This window comes from Ursus arctos, unplaced genomic scaffold (genome assembly GCF_023065955.2).
Source record: "Ursus arctos isolate Adak ecotype North America unplaced genomic scaffold, UrsArc2.0 scaffold_12, whole genome shotgun sequence".
Lineage (NCBI taxonomy): Eukaryota > Metazoa > Chordata > Mammalia > Carnivora > Ursidae > Ursus > Ursus arctos.
Genome location: NW_026622786.1, coordinates 52532244 through 52553241, shown reverse-complemented (window position 1 = coordinate 52553241; position 20998 = coordinate 52532244). Strand labels below are relative to the sequence as shown.

The 20998-nt window shown below is 41.3% G+C and overlaps 1 protein-coding gene across 1 annotated transcript in view; it reads left to right on the top strand.

Moving 5' to 3' along the window:
* The window catches only part of DNAJC6 (DnaJ heat shock protein family (Hsp40) member C6), a 146009-nt gene that overhangs the window by 101526 nt on the left and 23485 nt on the right, over positions 1-20998 (top strand). The window contains exons 5-13 of the mRNA XM_026497900.4: positions 5555-5677; positions 10011-10144; positions 10654-10848; positions 12177-12294; positions 13810-13889; positions 14724-14917; positions 15026-15106; positions 17346-17780; positions 19925-20059. Coding sequence (XP_026353685.4) covers positions 5555-5677; positions 10011-10144; positions 10654-10848; positions 12177-12294; positions 13810-13889; positions 14724-14917; positions 15026-15106; positions 17346-17780; positions 19925-20059 — 1495 coding nt within the window. The remainder of the gene's footprint in view (positions 1-5554; positions 5678-10010; positions 10145-10653; positions 10849-12176; positions 12295-13809; positions 13890-14723; positions 14918-15025; positions 15107-17345; positions 17781-19924; positions 20060-20998) is intronic.

Sequence of the window (20998 nt, the reverse complement as noted above, 5' to 3'; positions counted from 1 at the left end):
GGTGGTGGTGGCAGAGACAGGTTGTTTCCAGGAAGATTTCACTTTGCTGAGGGGAGTCATTTTGTATTGTAATTAGCGTTTATGCTTAGAAGCCACATGGTTTGATAGGAATGATAAAATAATCAACTAGAAGTTTTCTTAGTCTTTGCATGTATAACAGAGTATTAGAATAAGACTCATATTTAGTCTCCATTTTAAAAGAGGCCCCAACTCAAAAAAATACTTGGCAGATTGCCCCGCTTTCAAGGTGAGGTGCTAGAATACCTATTCAGAACTGCACAAGAGGTATTGAACAGCAGTTTTCTTACTCGTCTTAGCCAGTTTCCACCTTGAGGAAATAAAAATGACCAATGTTGACTGTAACGTCCTGGAGACCAATGAGATGCATTATCTAAACCAGGTGTTCCTAATCTGAGTTAAAGAAATGCAGGTCCATTGTGTATGTAGACCCATGGATGGGCTTCGGAGAGTTTAACCATCTCTTCCATTCCTTTCTTTCTTCCTTTTTCTTCTTTTTTTGACGGTAAACTATACGTGACATAAACATACACAGTTTTAACCATCGGTAAGAATACAGTTTGGTGACACTGAATACATTCACAGTGCTGTGTAACCATCACCACCGTCTATCCCACACCTTTTCCAGCATCTCCCAAATAAACACCTTACCCATCCACTTGTGGGTGTGTGCACACTGGCTCACTTCTGCACACGTTACAGTCTGCTCAGAATATCAGGAACCACTGCTTTACACATTGCTCTTGGCAAGAGGTGGGAAACTGGATGAATGGCCACTAAGCTGAGCCTGGCCCTAAAGTTCTTACATGCTGATAGTGCGCCACGGCCACTCTGAGTGTCCTTCTTGCTCTGTTCAGCCAGAAGAAAAGTATGCTGGAGGAGCTCTGTGAGGGGCATAAAACAAAAACAAAAACCCAGCTGGTTCCTTTAGAATCTTTCTTCATTTTGACTATTTCTAAACTGCATGATCCTGTAGGATTTCTTCCCTTTTGAGAACAAATTGATTTGGGGGAAATATGCTATCAGCTTGAACTTCTTAAAGGTCAGTCTTTTGTTTGTTTCTTTATTTGTTTTTCTTTTCCTTCCCAGAGCTCACCAAAGAAGTCACCGTAGCTCCCAGGCGTTTTGACTTTGGTTCACTGCTTGGTGAGGAGGGTTGGCCATAAAGGAGTGACCCTGAAGCTTATACTTCACCTCTCCCTCTGCCACCAGGCTTTAGTGAAAGGATAGGAAATAATGGGTAGGGGGAAAAAAAAAACACCTGGCCTGGAAGCCAGAGGGCTGGGGATCCCCACGCTCTAGTTCTGCAGGCATCAGTGAATTGAATATCTTTACCTTTGAAAATATAGCCATCACTTGAAGCCATAACCACCCCACAAATGTAGGATGAAATTGCAGTTAATCATCAACCATTGGACAGTGTGATAGCGTAGAAAGTACACGACTCTTATTTTTTTATTGAGATGAAATTAATAGCATATACACAAATTCTAAACTTTAAAAATTACCCTACGTTCACATCTCAGTGTTCCTCTTCCTGGTTAAATCACCATTTTCTCCTGCATAAATTAGGGATGACAATACCAGTATCTACCTTGCAAATACTCAGAAACTTTTTCTGTAGGTTTGCTCTAAGGAATAAACTTGATAGCAGTACCTGCCCTATAGTGAGCATTCAGTAAGTGATAGTTACGATTAATGTTAGTAATAATAAAATGCCACAAGAAATGATTGACTGAAATACCCCTGTTTCCCAAGAATGGTGCAGTAGATTCTTAAAACACTGGGTATGGCTCTTGAGTCTAATTCTCTGTAGTACCTTTTGCTCTTATGCTCAGCAAGTGGGATGCTCCGGCTATCTTATCTCATGCTTGGGGTGATGGAGAGATGAAAATGGAGTGGCATCCAGCCCTGGTGCTGTTTTGGCTTCTTTCCCCACTGGGTGGTATCATGGCAGCCTGTAATCCATATGGCATTTTCTGACGCTTATGGCTCTGGGAGGTGTTTAGAGAGACTGGAGATTGCATCTCGAAGTGTCACATGCCCAAGGACTATGCTTATTGCATGAACCTGTGAACCCCAGGGAGCTACAAAAATAGCTTGCAGTTATTGAATTCCTTAAAACGTTTTTGTTTTGTTTATGCCTTAATGTTATTTTTTTCCCTTTTAGATGGAGTACATGCTTTAAAAAAAATTCTAATTGTATGTTTGCTTAATGGTGTATAATTATATATCAAGTAAATATGTAATTATGGAGTACTTTAAATTAATATTATTTACTTGATGGATTTAATGATTCTGGAGCTTTTAGCCTATTGTGCTAAGAACAATTTAGCCAACTTTTAGCTGAGACTCATTACAGATATTGACATTTAAAGTGTTTGTATGGTTGACAGACAGCTTCTAAGAGGTTTAAAAATATTGCCTTGAAAAGCAGTTTTTTTCATACTTTTACATGATTGCAACCTTAAAACAACAAAATTGATTCGCCTATTCCTTCCCTGAGAGATTGTACATGTAGACAAATCTTAGTAGAAGAAGTGATTGCCAAATGGGGTTCATTCCTTTGTTCTTTCATTCATTCAATCACTCAGCAAATATCCGCTGAGCACCTGCCATTCAACTAACACATGGACACGACTCTGGGGTTACAAAATGAATAATAACTTAGGGTGTCTCCTCTCATGGGGCTTAGTGTCTAGAGGGGGAGACAGATATAGGCAGTTGATTTGAGTACAATTGGACAATAAGCTGGCACTCGCCATGCTTATGTTGTGCTACTTAATTCTAACAGTCTTGTAATGCCCATTTTCATTTTACACAGGAGAGATTTTAGGCTAGGAGAGATCAGTAACATGACTAACATTTATCAGGTCCTAAGTGGTGAAGCAAAGGTGAAAACCCAGCCGGTGGGTTCAACCATGTTGCTCTACTGATAAAAACTTTAATAGATGAAAATGGACAAGGGTATGGTACAAAGACCTAAGTTAACTAAGATTTCTGCCTGTGGGTGTTAGGGAAACTGTCAGAGACAAAAGAGCACTTGAACTTGGGTTTTGAAGGATGAATACAAATTTACTAAGGGAAGAAAAGCATTATAGACAAGAACCAGCTTGTACAAATGTATACTTTCCAGTTTCTCTGATGGCAAAATTTGTCTTCCCAACTATTCTTTTTTTTTTTTTTTTTAAATCAGTGTATCATTTCCGTTCCTTGAGAACACATTGGTGGGGAATCCATTTGGGGGTAAAGAATGGCCAGAAACAGCCCTAATTCGTGTTGGGTAGAAGGGGCAAGCTGATACAGAGTTTAAACTGACAGAAGCCCAGTAGTGGGTCACCCTGGATTGCTTTGTAGCTGTGTCAAGCATTTCAACTACTTTGTTTAGTAAACCACACCTGTCATTGCCGAAAGGTATAGGGAAGTAAGTACCTGAAAGGTCCCGGGCCATTACCCTACAATCATCTTATAGAAAAATGTCACAAATTAAACTAAAGGCATAGGCTTTCTTGGCAACCCCAGAATGAGAAACTCCAGGTGTTTGCTTTTGGATGTCAGCTCTAGAGAGACCACACATCATTTCTCATTTATATTTTGATTAGCGATTATCTAGTTACCAGAAAATGGCAACCAAATAGATTGCCCGTGCCTCCCTCTCCCCACTGTTAAACTTTAGGAATTTGAGGCATTTGGGTTTTCTTAGGCCAGTGGTGGTAGTGTTTCAGAGTATTTTCTGGTGACACCATCCATATAAAGCTTAGTCTTTCTCCAGAATTCCCTACCTCAGCAAATGGCACCTGTCATCCTTTTATCCAGCCATTCAGGCTGGAAATCTGGGAGTCATCTTTGACCCTTTCTCCCTCATCTCTTAAGTACGCCCCTCCACACTCACTCACTGCCCCCATATGCTCAATCTCCAAGTCATATATACAAAGGTATTCCACTTTGTCTCTAATTCTTGAATCCCTCAAGTCTTTTTTTTACCCCACTGCCACTCTCTGGCCTTAGCCACCATCATCCCTAACTTGGACTCCTCAGCGGCCTCCTGACTGCTCTCCCTGGCTACTCTCATGGCATCCACATCCATTGTCCACACTGGATCTTAAGAGATCTTTGGAAAATGCAGATGAGAGTCACTCTCCTTCTTAAATATTCTCCTAGCTCCTAACAAGATCTTGTATTATCTGGCCCTTCAGTCTACATTCTTGCTAAACAGGATTTCTTTCATTTATTCAAACATAGCTGGCTTTATCTGAACTCAGAGCTTTGCACTGGCAGTTATTTAATACAGTAATGATCACAATAGCTAACATTCCTTAATCACTTTGTGTGTGTCAGATACTGAGCTGAGCCCTTGAAATACATCCTCATGTACTAACCAAACCCTGTGAGGTAGGTAGGTACCACTCACCACATTTTATGAAGGAAGAAAGGCTTTATAAAAGAGGTCACAAAGTTTGCCCAAGTCTAAACTTCTTATTTTTATTACCTAACTTAGGAAATGTCTAATCAGTTGGGGTTCACGCCTAATATTTTGAGCAACTGATAATCTCTAGCAGTATACTGTTGTTGCCCAGTGATTTATATTCAGAACACCTGGGTGTTCTGGGTGAATATAACACTGCTGGTACTGGCCGGCAGTATGACTTTAGACAAGACAACCTCTAAGAGTCAGTATTCTCATCTGTAGAACGGGGATCACATTAATACCTGAGTATGATTGTGGTTCAGCTCAGAGCCAAACAATTCCAGGAACATAGTCGATGCTCTGCAATGGGTTAAATGAACATGTGTGTTAGATGAATGAAAATACCGAGGATTGCCCCCATGGAGTTGTGAGTTCTCTCCTTAAGACAGAAAGAAATAAGAGCTCTGAACAACGGTACCTTTGGCTCACTCTGTGGCTCTTTTTATGTTCTCATGAGAACTGGGGTAAAATTAGGGATAATGCAGGATTTATAAGGTAATACTATAATTAAGTATCTAATAGGCAGGTCAAAACATTTTATACTTAATAGAAATTAAATGCAACCTCACAGAATTAAAAAAATCCAAATATATAGTTTAAATGGTCTATTTTATTTTTTTAGAGAGAGACGATGCATGTGCGCATGGGGATAGGGGAGTGGGTGGGGGAGAGGGCAGACGGAGAGGAGAAGAGAGGATCTCAAGAAGACTCTGTGCTGAGTGCAGAGCCCAATGCAGAGCTTGATCTCATGACCCTGAGATCATGACCTGAGCTGAAATCAAGAGTTTGTTGCTTAACTGACTGAGCCACTCAGGTACCCCTAAATGGTCTATTTTTATTTAAAACGTACTTCAAAATGTGTTTTTATACCTTTACTGGAGTGGAATTTTTTATTAAGAAATTGTTATATTAAACAACTCTTCTTTCTGCGTTTGGACCCTGTTCCCATCTCTTCTTGTCTCTATTAAAAGAGAATGTGGCATCATATTCCAGAAGTTGTTTGATGTGATAGCTCCTTATGCAGAGGAGTTGCTTGGGAAATCATTTCCTTTTGCTCTGTTCCCTTAGGTCTCAGAGTGCAGTTGGCCCATCAGGCAGGCCCCCAGTCTGCACAATCTTTTTGCTGTGTGTCGGAATATGTATAATTGGCTACTACAGAATCCCAAAAATGTCTGTGTTGTCCACTGCTTGGTGAGTAACCTTTATTGTTGTTGTTGTTGTCATTTGTGGTAGGTGGGTTTGGTTTGGCCAAATACAGCTGGCTCTATACAGACCGGTGCACAGGTAACATTTAAGCTGAATAAGTATTTGTTGAATCCCTACTTAGGAATTAGGTAATATGAGGGATATAAAAATGAGGGAGGAATTTATTATTCTTGCCTTAAAGCTTGAGTATTCTTGAGAGAGGCAGATACATACACATAATACAGAGCCTGTAGAATGTGCTAAGTATTATAAAAAAGGTAGAAACAAGGACTGTGGGTACACAGGCAAAAATACGATTGAGTTGTGTGTGAATAGAGTTGATAAACACTTTGGAATATTTATCGTTTCTTTTTGTGTTTGAATAAAAATGAAATAAGAAGACCTCCATGCCCTCGTAAGTAGTCACATAGATTGATTGTAGGATTCCTAGTGGGACTGATGACTTTTCTGGCCACTGACTTCTTAGAGTCCCTTTCCCCAACTCTCCTCTAGTGGCCTCTTACCTATCGTTTAAAACTCAACTCTGGTAAAATCTTTCTGACTCGTTAGTATTTTCACAGTACGGACATTCCCATTGTATATATAAATGTCTTCTGTGGCATCCTTGTAATCTGGTGATCTGCCTGTTTTCCCACTAGACTGTAAGCATCTCACAGGCAAGAACTGTGTCTTCTTTACCTTTGTATGCTGGGTATGAAAGGTTTGAATAAGTGATTGCATACATAAAGGAATGGACACACAAGTGGAATCTGAGCATAAATACTGGAATATTCATTGGTTCTATAAATGTCAAGGTGTATTTTTTGCTCTAGGGTTACCTGATGATTTTCTCCTTCCTTCTTGAGAGCCATTAGGCTAATAGAGGGAAGAATGCTAAAGAACATATTTTCTTCTTTCCAACTCACATTCTCAACCTCTTAAAAAGCGCTTGGATTAAGAAGTTGTGGTCCATATATACAATGGAATATTACTCAGCTATCAAAAAGAACGAGTTCTCAACATTTGCTGCAACATGGACGGCACTGGAGGAGATAATGCTAAGTGAAATAAGTCAAGCAGAGAAAGGCAATTATCATATGGTTTCTCTCATCTATGGAACATAAGAACTAGGAAGATTGGTAGGGGAAGAAAGGGATAAAGAAAGGGGGGGTAATCAGAAGGGGGAATGAAGCATGAGAGACTATGGACTCTGAGAAACAAACTGAGGGCTTCGGAGAGGGGGGGGTGGGGGAATGGGATAGGCTGGTGATGGGTAGTAAGGAGGGCACGCATTGCATGGTGCCCTGGGTGTTATACACAACTAATGAATCATCGAACTTTACATCAAAAAAAAAAAAAAGCACTTGGTGTTCGTAGGAGTTTAATGCAAAAGGCCAAAGCATTTTCCTTTGGAGGCACAACAGATTGTGCAACAGAACAGATTACTTTCAGGAACTAAGCAGCCTTTAGGCACCTTAGTGATTTTCTCTTCATGCGAGAACTTTCTAAAAGTTCAGAGAGCCAAAGCCTGACAGCTTTGTAAGGGAAGATGGCTTGAGAGAGACCAGAGGCTTCCCGTGCTTATGATACAATCATGAATACCCAAAAGCCAAGAAAGAAGAAAAAAAGAAGCAAAGGATTATGACATCGTCGGCTGCTCTCTAGCTCACTGAAAAAAGATATGCGTGAGTCGGACATCTGCAGCAAGTCTTTGGGAAATGGAATTGAAGCTGGAAGTGGGAGATTTTATTTTTATCATGTATATTTCTGTTTTATTAAGACTAATGAGCATATACTCATATTTCCATAAAAAACTGGTTAAACTTTTAAAAAGACTTTCGCGGTAGACAAAAGGAGGGGACACATATCCAAGAGCCATGAATCAGGTAAGATTATCAGGAAGGCTAAATCTAAAAGGAATGAAAATTAAGAAAAATATCTTTAAAAAAAACTGTCCTTGGAATAAGGATAATAAGAAATGCTTGAGGCATTTGTATATAATCTTAACTCCTTCTGTTTTCTCTATCAGGGGAACAGATGTCAGGCTAGGAAGGGAGTAACAGTGATCATTAAGACATAGCCGATAGGTAGTGAGATATGAAAAGAGCCTCACAGTACTTAAAAACAATCCACTCTCTAGACCTAAATTCCATGACAGAATGCTGAGAGCGCTTGGAAAAGCAATCATGGACTCCTTATGTAATATGAGGAAACAGAAAATAGAGGTGCCAGGCAAACAAAGACAGGAGAGGTTTTCCAAAAGATGGAGAAGGTTGATCCTGGAAAGTTACAGGCTGGTGAACCTGATGGCAATTCAAGGCAAAATTCTAATGTAAATCTTTGCACAGATGATTTTAAACTCTTAAGAAAAAGAAGTCCTCATTGCTTCATTATGAACACATGTATCAGGACGACTGAACTTTCGCAACAAAACCAATAGATTAGTAGGGACAGTTTATTGGATTCCTGCAAGACATCTCCCAATTTCTTATAATCAAGATAGGGAAATTTGAGCTAGGTTGTTATACATTTAGTTGGATTGTGTCTCAGTGTCTGCTTCCAAAGGTAGGTGATTAATGGATCAGCATCCTCCCAGGAGAAGGTTGCATTTGGTTGCTCTTTTAATTAAAAATGTTGATGATGATATGAAGATCAAGCTTACCAATTTTCTCAGAACTGGGAAGGTCATATAATGAATCTGGATTTTAAAAGCCATTGCAGGTTGGTTGTTTAACAGAAGCTAACAATGTGAAATTAAACACAGGATAAATGTAAAGTCCCGAATTTTGTTGTAAAAGATTAAATATATTTGTCTCTTAGCTTAACACATCATTTGAAAAAGAACTAGGGGTTTTAGTGGCTAAGAAGATCAATAAGAGCTTATGGTATGACTTAGCCTGCATATAAACTAGTTTGGCCTGGGGTTATGTTAATAAAAGCATAGTGTCCAGAATAAGGAAGATGATATTTCTTTTCCTCTCTAGTGTGGTTGGAGTGCATCTCATATCTTGTATTTCACATCTGGGTAGCACATTTAAGGTTGTTGTTTTAAAATGAGTCTGTTCAGAAAAAGTTCACCAAATGATGTCTCTGAAAATGGAATATCAAATGGGGAAGAATCAAAGGAACTGTTTATTAGTTGGGGTTCTTTAGAGAAACCGAACCAACATACAATGTATTTATTATAGGAATTGGCTCATGCAGTTACAGAGGCTGAGAAGTCCCACAATTTGTTTGCTCTCTGCAAGCTAGAGAACCAGAAAATTTGGTGATGTAATTCAGTCTGAGTCCAACACCGGCTAACCAGGGGCTCTGATGTCCCAGGGCAGAAGAAGGTAGACATTTCCAGTTCAACAAGATAGAAAATTTGCCCTTCCTTTACTTTTTGGTTCTATTCAGGTCCTCAACAGATTAGATGATGCCCACTCACGTTCATGAGGGTGTATCTTTTTTTTACTCACTCTACTGAATCAAATGCCGATCACTTTTAGAAACACCCCCATAGACACACCCAGAAGTAATATTTTACCAGCTATCTGAGCATCCCTTAATCCAGTCAAGTTGACACACAAAATTAGCTATCACAGATTGGGTGTGTTTTTAACCTGGAAAATAGAAGAGTTGGTGGAAAGGGAGGGTATTTCAGACATGTGAAATGTTTTCCCAGGGAGAAAGAGGTAGGTTTACTCTTTCCTGACTGAAAGAAGAATGAAGATCACTGAGTGGAATAAGACTTCAAGTCCACTTATTCAGGATAAAGAAGAACTCTGTAAGCTGGACGGGCTTTTTCAAGTAGCAGCAAGCTCCTTGTCACTTAAAGTATTCTAGAAGAACCTGGGTCACCATCTGTTAGGAATGTTACTGCGTATATTTCTCCATTGAATGTGGTTAAATCCTGTGTAGCTGCTTTATTTTCCATGACTCTGGTAACATACCTTGGGTGAAGCATATACATAGCATATTCCAAAAAGCAGTATTTACCTAATCTGTAAACTCTCCCTCTGGCATGCAACCAAGAGATCTTAACTACCAGTTCTGATCCTACAAGATTGAAGATTAGATTATTTTTCAGTAAATATGCAAATCAAATTTACATTGCTTGGTTTCTTAGGTTAGTAGAGAGTTAATTTTACCCTAAGAATAAGTCTTCTTTGCTGCTTCGTGATTTGAAGAGCTGGGACAGTGTTTGGTTTTCAAGTGCACAATTTTGAACTGAAAATCATTTGTTAAGAGGAATTCTCCCCTCTCTCCCCCCTTTTAACTGCAAGTACAGTCATTCTCGGTGGTGAGTGGCTGATTGGACAATGTTTGTGACAGGTTTGTGTATCTTCCTTGGCAGGATGGACGGGCAGCATCGTCAATTCTGGTTGGTGCTATGTTCATTTTCTGTAATCTCTACTCTACTCCTGGCCCAGCCGTACGATTGTTATATGCAAAGCGACCTGGAATTGGACTGTCACCATCCCACAGGAGGTAAAGTACGCTAGAGGCAGGGTAGGCCCAGATGTTTCCAACTGGTATCATGCACTTAAAAAAAGGAAAACCCTTTTCAGGTAATTGACTTATTACATTCCCATTAGTCATAGCTTCTTTTTTTCTCTTATTTAAATTGCCTCTCCTTACTTTTTTTTGGATTAAAAGTGGTTCTGATGACAAGTCCTAAAATTTTTCCAGAGCCAGCCTTTAGCTGATAAATTGAATATGGTAGGTCAAAAAGGAACAGATGTGCAAATATCGAGCTAGTATAAGGCTCATTTAATAAATACCCCTTTATCAGTTCTTAGGGGGAAGTATAGTAATGTCATTATATGAAAGCGTTCCTAAATTTTTGGCTACATCCTTTTTTGGTAGTTAATGTTTAAGAAATTAACACAGTAAATGGTTATTACAAGTTAGTCATTTAAAAGAACAGACTTCATAGCAAAGATTGATTGCTTCTTTCTTCTGCTGGACGCCAACAGAATGTCAATCTTCTGTTTCAGATACCTGGGCTATATGTGTGACCTCCTAGCAGACAAACCCTATCGCCCTCACTTCAAGCCTCTCACCATTAAGTCCATCACTGTCAGTCCAGTTCCTTTTTTTAACAAACAGAGAAACGGATGTCGTCCTTACTGTGATGTATTGATTGGAGAAACCAAAATATATACGACCTGTGCAGATTTTGAACGAATGAAGTAAGTCATTATACTTTTCCTTCTTTTTTTTTTAAGATTTTATTTATTTGAGAGAGAGAGTGAGAGAGCACATGAGAGTGCGAGTACAAGTGGGGGGAAAAGTAGAAGGAAAGGAAGAAGCAGACTCTCCACTGAGCAGGGAGCCTGACTTGGGGCTTGATCCTAGGACTCCGAGATTATGACCTGAGCTGAGGGCAGATGCTTAACCGACTGAGCCACCCAGGCGTCCCAGTCATGATACTTTTCTTCACTTCTTGTGAATTGCTCAATTCTTGTGTAAGCTGGATCATATTCTTCCTGTGAGGACTGCATTACTGTGACATGGCTGATATTAAAAAACAAAGTTCTATGTAGGTTCTAATTATAGAAAAACACAAGTAAGTCAAGGGACACTATGGCTCCCTCTCAAATGGAGATACAAGCTAAGGGACTAACGTGAGCTATAATGAGGGTTAAGGACAGTGATGGGGACAGAGGACCTGCACATTTAAGAAAGAGATGACCTTGATGAGATTTGGTGAGGATGAGGGAAGAAACAGGGATGAACGAAATTTCTTGGTGAGCAACTAGGTAGGTGGTGATGTAATTAAAGGAGTTATAGAATCCAAAATAAAGAGCAGGTGCCAGTGGGAAGTGGTAGGGGGTGTGGAGAGAAGGGAGTGGATGGTAACATAAAATGAAATTATATTTGGGATGCTTGGGTGGCTCAGTCTGTTAAGCACCTGCCTTTGGCTCAGGTCATGATCCCAGGGTCCTGGAATCGAGTTTCACATCATGTTCCTTGCTCAGCAGGGAGCCTGCTTCTCCCTCTGCCTGCTGCTGCCCCTGCTTATACGCTCTCTCTCTCTGATAAATAAATAAAATCTTTTAAAAAATTGATGAAGTCAATTTGGAATAGGTTGAATTTGGGGATTGGTATCCAAGACCCTCATAGAGCATGGCATTGCAGTTTCTATACTGATCTTGGTTGGACATTTTTGTTCCCTCTGTCCCTGCTTTTACTATTAATTTAAAGTTAGGAAATGACAAATATGTCCAGGCTAGATGTATTTGAGGATTATGAGATCTGCAGAGTAGGGATGGGCAGTCAATTTATCTGGAAGTCCAGATGGGGTGGAGAAAGAGAGGGCCTAGCGTTGGACCAACAACATCCCACGACAGAACCAGTTTGCACCCATGGCTGTGCTCCCGACTCTGCTCAAGATAGGAAACGATTCTTGGGTCTAGGCTTGGGCAACACGTCCCTTGGCCAGAGCCATAGAGGACTCTACCTATGTGATTATACAAGATTGGACTCTTTCAATGTATATTTTTGTCTCTGTTTAAAGAGAATACCGTGTCCAAGATGGAAAAATCTTCATTCCCTTGAGCATCACTGTGCAAGGAGATGTGGTTGTTTCCATGTATCACTTGAGGTCAACCATTGGGAGCCGGCTACAGGCTAAGGTATGGTTTCAGGAAGAATCATAGCATAAACTCTTCTGAGCCTTTAATAGGAGTATTTTATTTCATCTTACTATTTAAAGTAAGCTCTACAACCAGTGTGGAGCTTGGATTCATGATCCCGAGATCAAGAGTGGCATGCTCTACCAGCTGAGCCAGCCAGGCATCCCTTAATATAAGGCGTATTTTAGAATCTTTTCTCTGCATCAGTTGGGTTTGAGTGACTTGTAGTTTTAGAATTAGAAAGAGTCTTTAAAAATAACTTATGCCTATTTCCCTCATTTTATAGGGAATGAGACTCAGAGAGGTTGTGATTTGCCCCGTCCTTGGCTTGATGACTTTGCCAGAAGCTGACAGCCCTAGAACTTCTAGCAAACCTTGCTCTTTAGAACCTTGTGCCCTTTTTTAATAGTGTCCCATTTGGATCGATGTGAGAGGAGATATTTCTATGAAGGGTGTGGGATTAAGTAATTATATTTTTTCAATTTTTTTATTACCATGAAATTCATATAACATAAAATTCACTCTTTTAATGTGTACAGTGCAATTATGTTTAGTATGTTCAAAAGGTTATGCAGCACCAGTATATAATTCCAGAACATCTTTGTCATGCCCAAAAGAAACCCTATACTTACTAGCGGCTTCTGCCCGTTTGCCTCTTCCATCTCCTGGGCAACCACTAATCTACTTTCTGTTTCTATAGACTTACCTATTTGGGACATTTCATATGAATGGAATCATACACTATGTGGTCCTTTGTGACTGGCTTCTTTCACTTAGCATGTTTCTGAAAATCATCCATGTTGTACCATGTATCAGTACTTCATTCCTTTATATGACTGAATAATATTCCATTATGATGCTATCACTGTTCATTAATCTCTTCATCAGTTGATGGACATTTGGGTCTTGCCTCTTCTCAGATATTATGAATAATGTAATAAGTACTTGTATTTTAATTCATCAAATATTTCCTAAGTGCATGCTCTGTGCCAGTCATCACCTTAGGGGTTTAGGACAGACAGGAATAAGACTATGTCCCTGCCCTTTGGGAGCTCAGCCTGGTAAGAGAAATTCACCACATGTCGGAATATCCACTATCAGAGTAGAAGTAGAATGAGATGCTATAATGAGAGTGGTTTGTTTTAGCCAGTGGTGACTAGAGAAAGGCTACAGAGAGGATATGACCTTGTAAGGTGGCCCCTGAAGGATGAGTTCATCAGGTTGAAACAGGGGCATCCTGGGTAGAAGGAATGGAATGAAACAAAGTAAGGCGGTATGCAAGAACCTGAGACATTAATGGAAGAAGAAAATGGTTTGCCCAAGCAGAGTTCATGGGGAGGAGAGGCTGGAAATGACGCTGGGCCATTTCCAAATGGGAAGGTCATTAACATTCATAGTAAACAAAGGCTCAGATGTTGAAACAGTTGAAGATGCATGGCTCCCCAAAATATAATGTTTTGATCCGATTCCTTTTTCACTGGTTGATTGTCATGTGCTTCTCTCATGTATTTTTAGGTGACCAACACCCAGATATTTCAGCTTCAGTTTCATACTGGATTCATACCACTGGAAACCACAGTTTTAAAGTTCACCAAGTGAGTGCTTCTTGGACCGAGCAACACTTTCAATACAAAATGCTGGGAGCCAAGTGCCCACAGCTCATTGGCTCTGTTCCTGCAGCATTGCCTGGAATCCTGTGCTGCAGGACTGTTAGAGTATGGCTTAATAACACAGAGAGCCCAGTTGCATTTTACAACTTGCAATTGGGTGTAATTTGTCTTGAACAGGACAGGATCAAAGACTTCAAACAGAAAGGTCTAAAAATTCTGTGTGAGAGAACAAAACTGAACAAAGTAGAAACAAAGTATCAATACCACGACCCTTTGCATCTGTGTATCCCTTTGTGTTTTTCAATAGGGATGGCAGTTTAATCTGTGGTATGATGATATGAGCGATGACCCTTCAGACAGGATGCCAGGCCATAGCACTGAAGCAGGGTACCCCTCTGTAGGAACCTTAGTTGCTTTATTATGGTGTGGCCTTGGGAACTCAGAGGGGTGGCTGAAGCCGGGGGGATATGATCAGCGTAGAGTGGACATTCAAGGGCTCAGGGTGGGCGGGTGAGGGCTGTTTCATTATGTTAACAACTGACTTGGCCTTGCCCAGACATACTGGCTGGATCTATCAGCTGTCCTTCTAGAATGTTTTCACATGCAGTAGTATCCAAATTCTCTGAGTAGGCGTTTTTCTCCTCTTTTCTCTAGATGAGGAAAACAGGCCCGGAACAGTAGTGTAACTTAACTGTTGAACGATTGCTTTTTCCCTCGGAATGAGTCTCAGAGTTGACCTGAGTCAACCTACAACGGTTTTTGTGAACATCATTCTGATCCCATTGTTTTTCACTGATCTTCTTTTAAATTCCTATGTAGACCTGAGTTGGATGCATGCGATGTACCAGAAAAATATCCTCAGCTGTTTCAGGTGACTCTGGACGTAGAACTACAGCCCCACGACAAAGTGATCGACTTAACCCCACCTTGGGAACATTACTGCACGAAAGATGTCAATCCCAGCATCCTCTTCTCTTCCCACCAGGAGCATCAAGATACTCTGGTATTGGGAGGTATGAGTCCCCTGGTGGTTTTGCTTTCAGGACAAAGCCTCTGTGTTAGTTATCACTTTGACTTCTTTCCTGTGTTTCATTGATGCTGCATGGCCTTTTGTCTTGCAGGACAGGCTCCAATAGACATCCCTCCGGACAACCCCAGGCATTTTGGGCAAGGTGGCTTCTTCTCCTCTCTCTGTTGGCAAGGTACTTCCAAGCATTTCTCTGAGTTACGTGGTTAGATACTTAAGTTACGTGGTTCTTCTGTAAACATGGTTCGTCCTTGGAGCAGCCTCAAAGAAAACAGCACTTAGAAGTCAACCTTGTTCCTCCTTATTTCACACCCTCCCTGCTCATTCCTTTTTTCAAGTCAGGCAATTTGAAATTACTTCCCTACTTTCAACTCCATGGATACTCTTAGACTGATGTAGAAAACCAGTTTCAGCCGAATTCTACCTTTTCTCTCTATGCTGCATTTTGGATCACATCTTTCCTGGATTTACAAATAAGCGTGGTATTTTCTAGGATTTCCCTTTATGCTGCTGACACACGAATTAATAAAGGACTGTATCTCCTGTCCTTGAGTGCACGTTCTGAAAATATAAAATCTGTCATTTCCCCCAGAGGTCTCTCACCACTAGCAGGACAGATCTAAGCTTCCCCTGGTGCAGAAAAGGCGAACACTTGGCCCATATGTCTCTGCTATGTGCTTTAACAGCCATGGCAGAAATTGGGCTCAATCACAGTATCCTTTTCTGCCAAACCTGGAGATGTTTTTAGAATCTTTCCAACATAACACTTCAGACCGCTGCCATCGGTAGACTGGCATTGGCATTCTGTCCATACACATTTGCCTCCTTGCTGTAGAGTTTGCTGAGGTTAACTGCAAGATTCAATGCAGAATTGAATTGCAAGGACTTTCTCTAAGAAAGGGGTGGGAGAACAGCTTTGGCAATGCTCTGGATAAAATTCTCTTGATTGACCTTTCTTCACGGTGTGAACATAAGATGGTATTCCCATTGCCTATGGAGTTTTCCATGTTTGGTGACAAAAAAAGTATTCACAGAATTCCTTTAAGTTAAAAGCCTTACTTTCAGAATTTCCTGCTGAGAAATGGGACCAATAACATAAAAAAAATTGGAAAGCCCAGTGAAATCTAGACAGCAGGTAGACTTCCCAGTCCCCCCCCCCCCCCCGCCCCAGAAACAAGTCCCCTACATCTTACCTTTCTCACACAAGGGCTTTTAATAAAACTTCACTTTTCCCTCTCCACTGACTTTACAGTAAGTAATTTAGAAATCATTCCTATTGGGCTCTGAAATAGGTTTCAGCACAAATGCACAATTTCTTATCTGAACCTTGCAGAACCAGAAGGATTTAGGAATTGCAAAAGTTTTCGAATTTCAGAAAGGTGATATGGTACATAAATTGTGTATCTCTTAGCATCCCCAGCGGCATCTCAGACAACTTGTAATGGAACGTTTTCATGTTTCTGCAGTGAAACATATAAAAAGAATCACACTGGGTGAGATAAATGAAGATTATAAATACTTTCACATCAGTTCTGGTCAGACTTTTCCACCAGCTGAATTTGCTCTAAACTTAGGGAAACCTTTCCCATTTCATAGCCTTTTGCATTTCAGAATCGGGATTAGGGATGTGGATCTGTACTTGATTTGGAATGTGGGTCTCGCTGACATTAAATAACAGAGTTTCCTTGGAGGATCTGTTTCAGGGAGGGCCTGGAAAGTCCCTTAGCAACCTCTCCGTCCCTTCCCCAGAACAGGCCTCTTCCCTGCTACCCATCCTGAGGAGAGCCTCTCCATCTATTCAGTTGTTAGGTGTGTGGTTCGCTTCCACTCTGGACTGTGGGAGGAAAGACTTGCTTTTGACCACAGGCCTGGAAAAGAAAAGACAGTGAGAGGAGTCAGCAAAGGATTAGAAAATAACAGGTTTTTTGTCCAAAGCACCTAGCATAGCATCTGGAGGATAATAATCATAGTCATAATCATGAACACTTAAGTACTACTTAATCTCGGTCTGAATACTTTCTATCATCTCTTGTAATTCTTACAGCAGCCAACTGAGTTAGGTACTCTTTGTTACCCCCATTTTGCTGAGGAAGAAACCAAGGCACAAAGGAAAAGTAAAGTAACTTTCTCAATGTCACAGAACCAGTAAGTAGTAGAGGTGGGATTCAAACCCAGGATGTCTGGCTCTGAAGTTCCCACTCTTCCCCATTGTGCTATCCTGCCTCTCAGATGCTCAGCAAAGGGCTATTGAATGTCATGGGAAATACATCAAGTTTTCCATCGGTAAGGGTCTGAAAGCGTTGTTTGCCCTGGGCTGCTCCTTCCTCTTGCTGGAGTTAGGGACTGATACTCACAAGAATGAATAATGCTGTGGCCAGTAACTAACTGATTATGGGCATCCTTGCCTTCCTTAGATCAGAAATCAGAAAAGTCGTTCTGTGAGGAGGACCATGCTGCACTAGTGAATCCAGAAAGTGAGCAGTCAGACGATGAACTTCTGACCCTTTCCAGTCCACACGGCAATGCCAGTGGTGACAAACATCATGGAGCTAAAAAGCCCAGCAAAAAGCAGCAGGAGCCAGCTGCCCCTCCACCCCCTGAGGACGTGGACCTTCTGGGCCTGGAAGGGTCTGCAGTGAGTAAGAACTTCTCTCCACCAGTGGCGCCTCCCACCAATTCTGAACTGCTGAGTGACCTGTTTGGGGGCGGAGGGGCGGCCGGGCCTGCCCAGGCTGGCCAGTCAGGGGTGGAAGACATGTTTCATCCGAGTGGACCTGCGTCCACCCAGTCGACACCACGCCGATCTGCCACCTCTGCCTCTGCGTCTCCAACCCTCAGAGTGGGAGAAGGTAATGTTTTCCATGTCACGCTGTACCTCTCAGTTTCGAATTGTAACGTTGGGGCCAAGCAGGCAGAATGGAACTGTCCTAGTAAGCGAGATTTTTCTGGTCTCCCTGAAAGGCTCTTAGGGGGCTCTATCTTCAGTTAAATGGAGAACACGAGAGGAAATAGAACTGTTGTCCATTTTGGAAGGACAGGGTAAGAGTGAATGTTTGAGCTCTTCATCCTTTCTTTGTTTTTTTCCACACCGTCAATCCCTGAGCTGCTTTAGTGACTGACTTCTGCTTGGAGATATAGATTGATGAGTCATTACTAACAATAACAGCTCATATGCATGGGGTACTTCCTATTTGCCTAACATGAAATTTAACATTAAACATGGGTTCAATTATTATAGAAACTGGTAATTGGGTGCTATTATTGTCCCTATTTTTAGAGTTAAGGAAATGGAGGCTTAGGGTCAAATCAGTAGCGTACATTTATGCAGCTAGTAATTGGCAGGGCCAGGGTCCAAAACTGGGCCATTTAACTTGAGAGCTCTCTCTTAGTTTTCTTGTAATGTCTTCCTGGAATTGTGATTTTCTGAATGCACTTTGGTTATGCAGAGAAGTACTCAGTTACCTCAAGATACATTTAAGGGACTTATGCCAGCAGCACTGCTGACTGTAGCCGAGCAGTTGTTGCCCATGTGGTTTGGCTTTGCTCTGCTCACTGCTAGAGACTCGACCTATGACCTGTGACTGGTCATCCACAATGCTTTGAAATTTCCAAGACACTGTAGCTAGGTCAGCATTCCAGCTGCCCCTTCTTATCATCACCATCAATGAAGATGACATCACGTTAGGAAGAGTAAAGAGAAATGTCTCAACTCTCCACTCCTATGATAACCTGTGGGAACTTACTTTCCCAAGCGAATCCTTCCATTCTCAGAAGGCTCTGGGGGTGGTGTTGATTTATAGTCGTTCACCTGGAGGCGTTCAGTGTGAGAGCAAGCCTTAAAATCATAGAATGTGGGTGTCGAGGCTCAAGCTCCTACATTAGTTATCAACGGAGACACAGTGGTACCCAGGTGCCCTGAATCCCAGGCACTTGGCTTCCTTTTATCTAGTTCTTACTCACCAAAGTGAATAAAAGATCTGTCAGGAAAACAAATCTGCAAGATCCAAAATACCACAGCACTCAGGTTTGAAGGTCTCGCACCTTGAGTGACTTTCAGTGATTTAATTCATCACAGTCACATGCAGATAGTTATATTCTAGGGTCAGAGCCACAAGGGATCTTTGAGACATGAGTTAAATCCGTGCCTCAGGTTATAGATAATGAAATTGAGGCTAAATATATTGATTGACTTGGCTTTCTGAAACCTCCCTTTCTCTGTCTGTGGCATGAAAATACTACTACTATCTGACAGGGAGAGACTGAGAATCAGCTGAAGTATTTTTTTGAAAGGCAGTGTAAGCCCTGAGAACGGAGACAAGATTTGTTTTACTGTGTTGTTGTTGGAGGCTTCGGCTGCTCGCTTTGTTCTAGTCTCAGTACATTCACGGACTTTTCCTCACTTCATTAAATCTGCATCTGGTTTCTAGCAAGTTATTGAGAGGTGGTGTTTTGAGAAAGGATTTGAGTGATATAGCAACACTCGTTTTCTCCTCTTTCTAGCTTTGAAGTGAGCCAGAGACCACGAAAAACACAAAACAAACTAAGCAAAACCTGATCAGTGAGGTTTTCTACTGTTCCCCGTGATAGCAGAGCTCCCCTGCCTGCCATGTGTCCACTAACATATTCAGTACGAGCATATGTTGTTTGTGGGGCATCTGCTTTGGTCCAAGCCTGGTTTTGCTGGTCATTTCTAGAAGGCCCAAGAGGCCCTCATGGATGGTGTTTACCGGTCATCCAGAGGATAGATCTCCAGTCCTCCTTTGCCCATCAAGATGGGATTGTTCCTGTGCAGTCAGAAATCCTCAGGTTCCATTGTGGGCTCTGGGGGAAGTTTTAAGGATAGGATGGGCCTGTGCAGCAGCCCAGGAGGCAGGCTTTATCCCAGTGTTTCAAATATTTGGCCTAAGGCCTGGCCATAGTGACAACTCTCCAATATTAATGTAATGAATGAACTCACACGACAAAGAAACATGTTTTTCCTGCTGTTGTCTAGGTGCCGCCTTTGACCCATTTGGAGCACCTTCTAAACCATCAGGTCAGGATTTGCTGGGTTCTTTTCTGACCACGTCCAGTGCTTCCAGTGACCCCTTTCTTCAGCCTACAAGAAGTCCTTCACCTACAGTGCATGGTAAAAATGTATTTGAATTAATTTCTTAAAGATTTTATTTATTTATTTAGGGAGAGAGAGAATGTGTGAGCGGGGAGAGGGGCAGAGGGAGAGGGTGAGAGTCATCGAAATGGCGTATGTGGCCCTATGTGCTCTCGCTGCACCCCAATGCTGTGACCTCATGTCTTCTCCCTCTTGCTCTCTCCATTCTAGCCATAATGGAGTTGTACTGGCTGTCCCCTCTTCCCCAGGCATTGGCATGACTAAATCATTCACCTCTTTTGATCTTTGCTCACCTGGCACCTTCTCAGTGGGGTCTACTCCAACTGCCCCATTGCATATCACAACTCATCTCCGTGCCCCTGTTCTAGATTTTTCTTTCCATCTTATATATCAACTTACAATATACTCAGTAATTTATGTGTTATGTTTCTATTTTATCTCCATCTCTCCCCACTAGAATATGAGCTCACAAAAGCAGGGAGTTTTGTTTGTTTTGTTCATTAATGCTTCCCTAGGGCCTAGAAAAATTATGGGCACATAGTAGGTGTTATCTATCTTCCCATACAATATGTAAATAAAAAATGAATTAACTCATTTTTTCCTAAGTCTCTTTGATGCATAGTGATAGCATTAATAAGGTTATATATTTTTCCAGTTTTAATACTTTGAACTTATAGTTTTCTTAAGAATACCATCTGTTGTGTCCCATGGGTACAGATGTTCATAGTTCAGCATGGCAATTCTGGACTCAGTTCTCTGGTTCTTGTGAATTGGTGAGAAGATGCTTATCACCCACTCTCAGCCAGTTAACCCCCCTTTGTTTTGTTGCGATACTTCTTTTGACCGGTGTCATGCCAGTGACTAAAAAGAATTTTCCACTGTCCTTGCTGGAAAAACAATTAGTCTATGTTAGTGGGTTAGTTGCATCATCTTCATACAGGATAACATATAGGTCAG